This window comes from Gracilinanus agilis, chromosome 1, assembly GCF_016433145.1.
Source record: "Gracilinanus agilis isolate LMUSP501 chromosome 1, AgileGrace, whole genome shotgun sequence".
NCBI lineage: Eukaryota > Metazoa > Chordata > Mammalia > Didelphimorphia > Didelphidae > Gracilinanus > Gracilinanus agilis.
In genome coordinates, this window is record NC_058130.1 from 766,616,245 (window position 1) to 766,628,839 (window position 12,595).

The following is a 12,595-nucleotide window of genomic DNA, read 5'->3' on the forward strand; positions in this document are numbered from 1 at the left end:
GGAGGGAGGAAAGGAAGGAGGGAGGAAAGGAAGGAGAGAGGGAGGGAGGGTGGAAGGGGGAGGGAGGGAAGAAGGAAAATCAAATTTGTGTTTTCAAAACAAGTCTTATAATAGAACTGACGATAGATATGAAAATAATCTGCATGGAGATGATAATTGAATCCATGGTAGTTGATGTATTATCAAATGAGAACAGATAAAAGGAGAAGAGAAAAAGGACCAGAACAGAGCTTTGGGCAACTCCCACTCTTAATGGACACAACATGGGTACAGAAAGAGAAGGAGGAACTGTTAGACAGGTAGGAAAGCCAAGATAATAGTGTCCTGAAAAGAGTAGTGGAGGAGAATGATCAACACCAGAGAAGTCAAGAAGGATGAAGGCTAAGAAAAAGCTGTTAGATTTGATGTTTAAGACATCATTAGCAACTTCGGAGAGAGCAGTTGGGTGGAATAATGAGGGATTGTAAGGAGTTTAAAGGGGAGTGAGAGGAAAGGAAATGGAGGCACCTCAAGAAGTTTAGACATGAGGGTAGGAGAAATATAGAATGAAATACATCAGAGATGAATAGATATCTATCGAAGGTTGTTCAGAGATGGGGGGAACAAGGACATGGTTGAAGGCAATCAGTTGACAGGGAGAAATTAAAGATTAGTTTTTTTTAAAAGTAGGGATAATGGAGTGGAAATCTGTGGGAGGAGAAGGGATGGATTGGGCTTGCTTATGGGCATCAAGTGGTTTGGCTGAAAGCAGAATAGTTAGATTTGAGTTGGGTTTTGAAAAGCAAACTATTCTCAAGGTTTTTGGACTCAGGACCCCATTACACTCTTAGAAATTACAAGTATCCCTTCTATATCGCAGGGGTGGAAGGTAGGGGCACAGCGCTCCTGAAATCTGGAAAATCTGCATAAAATTTTTGGCTCTCCCTTTGTACCAGAGAAGTCTGAATTTTTCTTTTTCTTTTATGGGTGTTTACAGTAAAAGAAATTGTGCATATTTATGGTATTAAAAGATAAAATATATTGATATTATACCATATACAATATATATATATATGATTTATGCATTTCTGAGTTTTAAAACTTTTTCTGTGTTCTCTGCTGGCTTTCATGTGTCATCTGCAGCTTCCACAAAGCTCCCCCAAAATGCCCACTTAATGCCGACCAGAAATCTAAAGAAACTATGATTAGGAAAGTTGAGATATAGAAGGGATACCTGTACTGAGGATGCCAAAAAGCCTTTGTTTATGTGGGTGTATGTCCACCTATTTTATAAATTAAAGCTGAGAAATCTTATTGGTTATTAATTCATTGAAAAGAATAATCATAAAATATAAAATAAAAACATAAGATAAATGAATAATGAAATTAACAGATATTTTTTTGTAAAAAGTAACCATATTCCAAGAAAGAAATTGGTGCTGTTTTACATGTCTGGCTTAATAGAAAACAACTGGATTGGGTGGGGGGAATGCAGGTGGTGATGGGGAAAGTAGGAGCATGAATCATGTAACCATGCTAAAAATGAATATTAATAAATGGTTTAAAAAAAAGAAAACAAATGGATTCTCATATCTGCTTCTGCATTTAAGCTGTTGCAATATGGAAGTCTGTGAAGAAAATCTAGCCAAATCTGGCCTCAGACACTTCCCAGCTGTGTGACCCTGGGCAAGTCACTTGACCCCCATTGCCTAGTCCTTACCACTCTTCTGCCTTGGAGCCAATACACAGTATTGACTCCAAGATGGAAGGTAAGGGTTAAAAAAAAATCTAACCTCACACAGGTAGATAATCTAGGAATCTAGGGGGGTAAAATCCTAAAAAAAAAGGAAAAGAGAGGAGTATTTTAGCAGGTAATAATATCATAGAATTATGATGAACACAATAGGTCTGAGCTCATCTCCAAAAGGGTCCTGAGGACCCCGAGAGTTCCACGGACCATCGCCGTCATGGGTTATTGGCCCTGGTGGTCTCCTCTTCCCTGGCTAACCTCCCCAGGAAACAGAGGGAAATGAGCACCTGTTTTCCAGGTCTCAAGAGCCAGTGTCAACACTGAGCATTTCCCCGTGTGTTTACACTTCCCAGGGGTTCTTCAGGCCCCCTTTCATCCTCAGTGAACATCCCACTTTGCCCATCAGCTTTGTCTCCCCTCCCCAGTTCTTTTCCGGGCTAGACTCAGAAAGCAGGGCGGGCACCGTTCCTATTTCCTGCACATCAAACATCGGCTACATGATAGATGAAGCCCCGTACTAGCGGGCACAGTTCTTGCCCAAAGGCATTCTTTTCAAGTACAAATTGGTGGCAGGCAAGGGGAAATGTGGAACCTTATAAATGATCCTCTCAAAGAATGTTTCCCAGCTTTCCAGGGAATGGGGCCGGCTCTCACCAATTGGCATTCTAACCATTCCTACACGTGGTACTAAGCCCAGGTGTGCTGTGACCCTCTAAAGTCATGGGGAATTGGGCAAAGTGAGGCAGAAATGAAAGACAGAAATCAGAAATCTCCGCTTCTTTTGCAGTTGGGACTTGATAAAGAAAGCAGTCGGGGAGCAGCTGGGTAGCTCAGTGGATTGAGAGCCAGGCCTAGAGACGGGAGGTCCTGGGTTCAAATCCGGCCTCAGACACTTCCCAGCTGTATGACCACCCTGGGCAAGTCACTTGACCCCCATGGCCCACCCTTACCACTCTTCTGCCTTGGAATTAATACACAGAAGTTAAGGGTTTAAAAAAATAAAAAAGAAAGCATTCAGAGGCAGCTAGGTATCATGGTGGATAGAGTACTGCCCCAACATGGAAGGTAGACGCTATTATGATCCCCATTTTACAGTTGAAGAATTCGAGGCAAACAGAAATTAAGTGACTTGCTCAGAGTCGCACAACTAGGCAATGTCCAAGGTTGGATTTGAACTCGGGTCTTCCTGACTGCAAGTTCTCCATTTTATCTGCTTCCCACAGCACCTCCCTCCCAAGGTTGTTGTAAGGATTAAAGGAGATAATATTTTTAAAATTTTTTTTAAACCCTTAACTTCTGTGTATTGGCTCCTTGGTGGAAGAATGGTAAGGGTGGGCAATGGGGGTCAAGTGACTTGCCCAGGGTCACACAGCTGGGAAGTGTCTGAGACCAGATTTGAACCCAGGACCTCCCATCTCTAGGCCTGACTCTCAATCCACTGAGCTACCCAGCTGCCCCTGAGATAATACTTTTAAAGTGCTTTGCTGCATACCTTAAAGAGCTATAGAAAAGTAGCTAATACTATTATTATTACTATTTTGTCACTTTTACTTGCTATAGTCCTTCCCTCAAGAATAAGGCACATGTAATTCCATGGTGCCTAGCAGAAGGTTCACTTCCATTTGTTGTCATGGAATCATCACTTCAGAGATGAAAGGGATCTTCTAGGCCATCCCATCCAACTCCTTTATTTTATAGCATAAGAAACTGAGGCTCAGAGAAGGTATAAGTGACAGAGGCAGGATTTGAAGCTCCTTATTCTAGCTTAAACCCCAGAATTCTTTCCACACTTTACTATTGCTCCACAGGGTGATATGAGCAGCTAAGGGGCATCATGGTGCACAGAGCACCAGGTCTGAAGTCAGGAAGACCTGAGTTCAAATCCAGCCTCATACACTAGCTGTGTGACCTTGGGCAAGTCATTTAACCCTTATTTGCCTCAGTAACCTCATCTGTAAAATAAGCTGGAGAAGGAAATGGCTGACCACTCCAGCGTCTCTACCAAGAAAACCCCTCATTGGAGTCACAAAAAATCAGGCATGACTGGAACAACCAAACAACCATAGAGTGATGCCTTATCTCTGTAATATGGCTCAGCCCCCGGTGCTCTGGGGCCCCTAGTACCTAGCAAAGCGCCTAATGCACTTTGTTGTTCTTTAAACACATCATCTAGAATTTCACTTGTCTAGGGAACTCCCAAACTGAGAATAAACTCTCTCTGCCAGTGCAGCTTGGGATCTGCTCTGTAACTAGTTCTAGAGAGGAGAGCTGCTTTGGGTCCTGAGACATTGTAAGGTTAGTCCAACTTGGGTTAACCCTGAGGTTAATCCACCCAGGCTCATAAAGCTAGCACTTATCAGACAGAATTTGAACCTATTCAGGCCAGCTCTCTATCCACTACACTACACTACCTTTTCACTGTACTATCGTGCAGTATTTTTTTTCTTGAACTGAATTAAATGAAATCTAAATCTTCTCTCCTGAAGTTCATTTCAAGATTTTGGCTGTTCATTTCAGTCTTTCCTGACTCTTCATAGACCCCATTTGGGGTTTTCTTGGCAAAGATACTGGAGTGTTTTGCCATTTCCTTCTCCGGTTCATTTTACAACTGAGGAAACTGAGGCAAACAGGTTAAGTGACTTACTCAGGGTTACATAGCTAGTAAGTGTCTGAGGCTGGATTTGAACCCATGAAGATGGGTCTCATTTATTCTGAGCTCAGTGCCACCTAGCTGCCTTTACTCCAAGGTAGCCGTTGCTCGATAGGGTAAAGAGGACAATCGGTTTCTCTTAGCAACAGTTGAGGGAAGGGATGGGAAAGGAGATCCTGAATGGGGCTCCATAACTCCATAACTGAGTCCTTCGTTCTTGCCACTTCCTGCTTTCAGTCACATGGAATGACCTCTTCCACTTTCTTTAGGTCTTCAGAAGCTCATGGAGATGGTGCGTGAAGACGCCAGGAGGACAGTCCTTACAGAAGATGATTCCTATAAAAAAATAGCCAGGTAGAGTGTCCTGATAACCCTAACAGCTTGAGAAAAGGTGAGGGAGCAAATGTCCCTTCTCTCCCAGATCTGTATAGAGGTGAGAGGCTGCCAGGATTGGCCAAGGCACCAAAGACGCTAGGACTAAACATTTAGGAGACTTAGCTCGAAATATCATCTCCATCCTTCTCGAGAATGGCATGGGATCCCGGCACTTAGAGGAATCTCAAGAAGGAATCTCAGAAAGTCAACTAGCCGAGTCAGAACAAAATTTATATAGTTTGGGTTTGGGTTTTGTTGGGGGATTTTTGCACTCAACCATGAGATTTCAGGGTATAAGGAGCTCCCATTAAAGAAACTCCTTCTTTTAATGTAGTTCCACCATATTGTGCAATTTATGTTCCATGAGAGTTGCCTGGTGAGCCGAGAGGCTTACGTGATTTGCTGAGGGTCACAGCACACAGGCTATGTGCATATGAGACAGAACTGAAACCCAGACAGCATGACAGTTGGGAGATTCTTTCCCATATTTCAAATATACCTCATTGGAGGTTCTTCAAATAAATGATCTCTTTGGAAGTCATCCAGAAGGATGGATGGGATCCATCCATGAGCAAGATCCTGGCCCTTTCAGATTTGTTGGTTTGGGGATTATTTTATCATATAAATGAGGTTGAACTACATGGCTGCTGAGGCTCTTTCCGAATCTGAGATTCTGGGATGCCACGATTTCCAAAAAAGGAAATTCTGTCATTCCTTCATGGACTCATGAGATCTATTGGCTAAGCAGGGGTGTCAAGCTCAAATAGAAAGGAATCCCTGAAAACCACAAATTAACATTTTCTATATTGTTTTGTAGAGCAGCTAGATGGTACCATACTGCTTAGAGGGCTGGGCTCATCAAGAAGCCTCATCTTTCTGAGTTCAAATTTGGCGTCAGAAACTTATTAGCTTTATGATCTTGGACAAGTCACCTAACCCTATTTGCCTCAGTTTCCACATCTATAAAATGAGCTGGATAAAGAAATGGCAAACCACTTGGTATCTTTGCCAAGAAAATTCCAAATAGAGTCAGGAAGAGTTAGACACAATTGAATAACAACAACATTTGAATTTTTTTGCTTTGGATTGTATTTTTATTTCTTCACATGTTAGTCTGGTTTTGCCACCTGGTCTAGACTTTGACATATCTGTACTGGGGTCTAAGTGATGAAGCCCTGGGCTTAAAATCAGGAAGACCTGGCTTCAAATCCCACCTCAGACATTTTACCATCACTTAACTTCTTTTTGCCTTAAGTTTCCTCATCTGTTAAATGGAGATAATCATAGCACCTACCTCCTAGGACCATTGTGAGGGTCATTTTGCAAACTGCAAAGTCCATAAAAAGACATGTTGGATTTGAAGGCCCCTAAGGCCCTTTAGAGCTCTCATTCATGATCCTGTCAACATGGAATCGAGAAACCCCAAACTTGTAGCCTAGTAAGATCTGATGAACCCCAAGTTTTAAGACTAGCTTGTAAGTTGGAGACCCCCAAAGCCTGTATTTGTTCCTTGTTCCCATGAGAATCCCCCCTGAGGGGAATCTCAGGCTAGCAGTTCCAGCCTGAATAATGGACCCTAGAGTAAATGACAATCCCAGTTAGGTGGAGCAGTAGGCAGCAGGTCAGTCTCATAAGCTGAAGGTCCTGAGTTCAATCCCCAAAAGGGGGATGTGATACAATAAGAGAAGTTTCTAAGGCAAAAAGAATCACCCAGCTTATGTCTAGCTCCACCTAACTAGGATTGTCATTTCCTCTAGGGTCCATTATTCAGGCTGGAACTGCTAGCCTGAGATTCCCTTCAGGGGGGATTCTCATGGGAACAGGGAACAAGTACAAGCTTGGGGGTCTCCAACTTACGAGCTAGTCCTAAAACTTGGGGTTCATCCGATCTTACTAGGCTACAAGTTTGAGGTCTCTAGAGTCCATGTCGACAATCCTATGACCATATTAATAAAATTTTCTTCTCTTATAGCACAGTGTCCATCCTCAAGCCGTCTTTTAGGAGTGATACAAACTTAAAGGAAACCACCCAAAAGTCAAGGTAGGTAAATGTACTACCTGCAGTCAGCCAGCCAACAAATAACTTTCTTTTTTTTGTTTTTTAAACTCTTACTTTCTGTCTTAGAATACTAAGTATAGATTCTAAGGCAGAAGAATGGTAAGAGCAAGACATTTGGGGTCAAGTGACTTGTCCAGGGTCACACAGCTAGGAAATATCCAAGGTCAAATTTGAACCCAGGTCCTCCCAACTTCAGGCCTGGCACTCTATCCACTGTGCTACCTAACTGCCCCAACAAGCTTACATTCTAATGGAGAAGTCAACCCATAAAAGGAAAGTTGAAAAGGAGGTAGGGGGAGGGAGTGCCTCACTCCAGATAACATGATGGAAAACTCCAGATGAATACAGCCTGCTAGGAAATGACGAAATGACTAGCCTGAGTGACCTCTTTAAATGGAAGTTCTAAGAGGAGTCCCTCATCCTCTAAACCAGTGGTTCCCAAACTTTTTTGGCCTACCACCCCCTTTCCAGAAAAATATTACTTAGCCCCCTGGAAATTAATTTTTTTTAATTTTAATAGCAATTAATAGGAAAGATAAATGCACCTGTGGCCATCACCACTTTCCTGGATCGCTGCAGCACCCACCAGGGGGCGGTGGTGCCTACGTTGGGAATCACTGCTCTAAACAGAAGGAAGTGCCCCAAAGGCAGAGAAAGGCAGAACTCTCCTGAATTAAATAGCCAACTAAGCACCTACTGTGTGCCATAAGCTAGGAGCTGGAAATACAAGACAGATGAAAGAAACCCTGTCCTCAAGAAGCTTTCATTCTAATGGAAGAGGCAACATGCAAATATACATACAAGATATTGTACATGCAATGAACATGGAAGGTAATCTGAGGGTATGGAGGAAGGCACTAGCATCTGGTGAACTAAGAAGGTCTCTTACAGAAGACAGGATTTTGAGCTGAGTCTTGAAAGGCGCCAAGAGACAGAGATGAGTTCAGAGCATATTTCAGACACAAGTCACAGTCACAGAAAAGAGAGGGATATGGGAGATGAAGTCTTATTTATGAGAATCAACAAATAGGTCATTGTCACTAAGTCATAGTATATGTGGGAGTCATGTATAAGATTGGAAAGATGGGTGGACTCAAGATGTCCAAGTCTTTAAAAGTCTAAGAGGAGTTTATATTTGATCTTAGAAGTTGTTTCAGTCATGTCTGGATCTTTTTAACCCCATTTGGGATTTTCTTGGCAAAGATACCAGAGTGGTTTGCCATTTCCTCCTCCAGCTCATTTTACAGATGAGAAAACTTGGATAAACAGACTTAAGTGACTTATCCAGGCTCACACAGCTAGTGTCAGAGGCCAAACTTGAACTCATGAAGATGAGAATTCCTGACACTCTTTCTACTGCACCATCTAGTGCTCCAATCCTAAAAGTAAAAGGGATTAAAGGGCATTTATGGAGCAGGAAGAGGGTGATATAGTCAAATCTGTGCTTTAGAAAAATCACTTTGACAACTAAATGGAGAAAGGCTCAAGGGACACCAGTTGGAAGACTCTTACAAAACTCTCAGAAGAGATGAAGGCCTGAAATAAGGAGATAAGGGGACAGATAAAACAGAAGATAGAGAGAAAGAAATAATAAGATTTGGCGAAGGATTGGATATGGAGAAGTCAACCAGTTGATGAACAATTATTAAGCAACCATCATGTGCCAGGCACTGTGCTAAGTGCTGGAGATACCAAAAGAGTCAAAAGATAGTCCCTGCCCTCAAGGAACTTACAGTCTATGGAGGAAAAAACAAACATGTACAAACAAACTAGGTACAGAATACAAGGAAGCAAATGAGAAATGAAGAATTAGGGAAAACACTCCAATTGCAAACCTGAATGATTGGGATGAAGGTGGAAGCCTCCTAATAGAATGGAGAAGGGAGAAGGGAGGGATGTCCAACTCCTGCCTTAGGAACTCCAAAGTCTGGGGACAAATCTTGTTTCTGTCCTCTTCATATTCTCAATGAGTAGGCAGGGGGAATTCAGCCTGTGATAGCCAGAGTCTAATGCTACAAGGCAGGCAAATTCAGGTCCGCTCAATCTCACCGGGAATGTACATCATTTTATTGGAAGTCTTTGTAAGAAGTGAGAACAACAGATAGAATTAACACTAAAAGGACCAAGTACATCAATCATTGCAAAATTTTTATTATAATTTATCCCCATTTTCATTGCCTTATAGATTAAAAAAATCATGCTTTGTGTCAATTGACACAGTTTGGTCCTTCCATGTGTTATTAGATTCAGATTCTTCTTAAAAGTGAATAGGGTCTCTCACTGCCCTCTAGGGGCCTTTTAGAGACTGTCTAATTTTAAGAAAAATCAACAGTTTCATTTTGTTATTAAAATACAAGCTTATTGTAATTCTATTTTATGATTTTCCATGAACACCATGTCATGCATAGCGGACAGGAGTCTGCTGCACTCTGCCCAGGTGACTTAGGTCTGGTCAAAAAGAGTCATCCTCTTCTCTCTCCCTACTTTCCCTTGCCCATTTCATCCACTCCCATGGCTTCCTCAATGCTGACTCCTACATTGCTGTCCCCAGATCTGGCCTCTTTCTTGACCTTCGGACTCACATTTGACACTCCCTGGATCTTCTGCTAACACCTCAAACTCAACACGAACTAAAATGAACTAAAGACCCATTTGTCTTGCCGTCTTCCCCCTTCTGGCTGTGGCATCATTTCCCCAAGCACGCCAGGGTCAAACATTGGTGTTATTTTCAACTCCTCCCTCTCCCTTATCTCCTCCCTTCTGGTAAGTGTCCAAGTGCTTTCATGTCTACCTCCATAACATATCTTTGCATTTACCCTGTCAAACCTGGATTCAAATCTTACCTGTATGACCTTAGGCAATTCACTTAAACACCCTGGGACTCAGTTTCCTATTCTGTAAAATGAAGAGTTCCAATTAGATGACCTCTAAGATCACTTCCAACAAACTCTCAATCTATGACCCTATGTTCTTCTCTGCTTTCATTGCCTCCATCCTACTTCTGTCCCTCTCACCTGGACTATTGCAACAATTTACTAATAGTACTCGAAGTTCTAATGGATTCTAAGGTCAGTTGGGGAGGAAAGCCCAACACGACAGCCAAAATATCAGATATGATCTCAGTCTTCCTTAAGAGTTCTGGTATCCAGAACTGTGGAGAGACGACCATTTTTCTGCCTTCGTAAGGTCTCAACTAGATCATTATTGTGGGGTCATGGATTTAGAGGTGGAAGGGTCTTTGGAGCCCTTGTGGTCCAATCCCTTCATTTAGCAGGGCCAGAGAGTCATTTGCCTGGGTCACATAGCTGGTCCCTGGAGGATGCAGAATTAGAACCCAGGTAGGTTTTCCTGACTCCCAAGTACAGCACTGTAGTCACTCCACCCCAAGTTAAAGACTACATTTAGGAAAGTTAAACTAAAGAAAGTCCAAAGATTGTCAAGGAGCCTAAAGACCATGCCTTTTAAGGGTGGATTTAGAGAACTGTGGTTATCTAGGCTAGGAAAGAGAACCCTCAGAAGGACAACAAACTAAGCTGGTAGAGCAGCTGAAAAATGGCAGAAGATGTAACCATGAATGGGAACCACACAGAGGCCAACTTCAACTGGATACAAAGAAAATTTCCCAAGACTGAGAGTCCTATAAGAGTGGAACAAGCTACCTCCAAGGGACCATGACTTCTTCCTCCCTGGAGGTCTTCAAGGAGAGAATGAAAACCCACTTTTGGGGTACTTTTTTTGAGAGGGGGGTAGATTTCCTACTCAGAGTTGGCATAGTCTAGATGGCTTCTAGGAACCCTTGTGGTCTTGAGTATCTGTATTATTGTCTTTTGCACACAGAATATCAGAGATGTGATAGATTTTAGAAATCACCTAGTCTGAAGGGAACTAAGTAAGACAGTCTTGAAGACAGGAGGACCTGGGTTCAAATCTGTCCTCAAACACTTCCTAGTTGTATAAAACTGGGCAAGTCACTTGACGCCGAGTCACCTAGCCCATGCTGCTAAGACAAAAGGTAAAGATTTTTTTAAGTCATCTATCCCACTCATACCCTTATTTTATAGATGAGGAAGTGAGTGCTGGAAAGGAGTGACTTTACCTGAGCTCCCATTTTAAATCAGTGGCAAAGCTGGAAATGGTCGATGAGAATAGTGTCAATCAGACTGGCCCTATAGGCCTTCTCAGGCTCAAAGGTCCTAAATTCTTCACCTATATGCCAGTCTCTGTACCTTTCCAGTCCCACTCCCACTCCCGGCTAGCTCAGAACAATAACCAGTACAATTCTTAATTAAAACAAAAAGAGAAGGGGAGGGGATGGAATTTCCTCACATTTGGCAGGAATCATCTTGATATCTGAGGTCCTGAAGTTATGAGTATGGAGAATGGGGAACTTTAAACATAGAGGTTAACGGGCCCTGGTTAGATGGCGCCCTGAGCATGAGGTTACGGGGCAGGGGAAGAGTTAGCTATGGGACTCCCAGTCAAACCAGCATAATCACTCATTTATTAAGGCCAAAGACATTTAGGGCACCCAAGAGAAATCCAAAATGGGACCCCTATGTTCTAAGAGCTTCTCCTGTATCTAGAGAAATAACTCATAGTCACACCAGGAAAAGTAAAATATGAAATAAGATGCTAAATGGAAGGCTGGTACATAGGCTGGGCCTTAAAAGATGGCCACTATATATGCAATTAGAAGAAGAAAAAAAGACAAGGAAAGGCATTCCAAGAAGAAGAAACCACAAAAGGAAAGACTTAAAGGTGGTAATGAGCCTAGAAAGTCCCTGAATAAAATTTCAACTCCTGGTTCCCCCCAACCCCCCAAAAAGATTCAAAATGTTCTGGATCAAAAGAAGCATAGGATCTAGTGAAAGGCAAATTCTGCAAGATTTAAAAGAATATCCTTCCTTTGTCTTACAGCATGACTGATAAGTCAAGTACCACCAGCACAGAAAGTTTCCGGAGACCTAGAAGGTGAGCTCAGGGTGGGATGGAGGGGGGAGGGAATGTTTGTATGTCTGTATGTCTGTGTGTGTAAAAGAATCCACAAACCATTTGCTTGCTGAAATGTCAACCTTAGTCATTGTAACTAGATTGCAATTCAAAGGGAAAGAGGGAGAGAATAGATCTGAGGGCCATAGGAGACCACAAGCTCAAAATGAATGCAATTAAGAAAGCAAGCCTCAGAATGGGGCAGGTAACAGTTATTGTAGTCTGCCCTGAAGCAACTGCATTTCAAACATTATGTTAGTTCTGGGCTCCACATTTTATCAAAGATATTGGTAATCTGGAGAGGTTGAAATCAAGTCAAGTATTTATTAAATAAATATCTGCTATGTGCCAGGCACTGTGGTAAGCTCTAGGGATACAAAGACAAGCAAAAACAGTCCCAGCTCTCAAGGAGTTCACAGTGTAATGAAGGAGATAACATGTAAACAGCTACAGACAAGCAAGATAGACGCAGGGCAAACTAGGAGTACTCTCAGAGGGGAGAACTAGCATGAAGGGGGATCAGGGAAGGTTTCTTGCAGAACGTGGGATGTTGGCTCAGTTGAACAAAGCCTGTCCTTTCCAAAACAAGAAAAGAATCATCTCTTCAAAGATTTTCATATCAAGCTGTATCCAAATAAATTGGAGATAAACTTCTAAAGGAAGGCAACCAAGATGGTGGAAGGCCTCAAGTTTGAGACATAGGAAGGAAGGAAGGAAGGAAGGAAGGAAGGAAGGAAGGAAGGAAGGAAGGAAGGAAGCAAGGAAGGAAGGAAGGAAGGAAGGAAGGAAGGAA

General features: G+C 42.4%; 1 protein-coding gene across 1 annotated transcript in view; it reads left to right on the top strand.

The window, feature by feature from the left end:
- The window catches only part of CCDC60 (coiled-coil domain containing 60), a 73,011-nt gene that overhangs the window by 42,713 nt on the left and 17,703 nt on the right, over positions 1-12,595 (top strand). Inside the window, exons 6-8 of the mRNA XM_044685448.1 lie at positions 4,649-4,733; positions 6,727-6,795; positions 11,731-11,784. Coding sequence (XP_044541383.1) covers positions 4,649-4,733; positions 6,727-6,795; positions 11,731-11,784 — 208 coding nt within the window. The remainder of the gene's footprint in view (positions 1-4,648; positions 4,734-6,726; positions 6,796-11,730; positions 11,785-12,595) is intronic.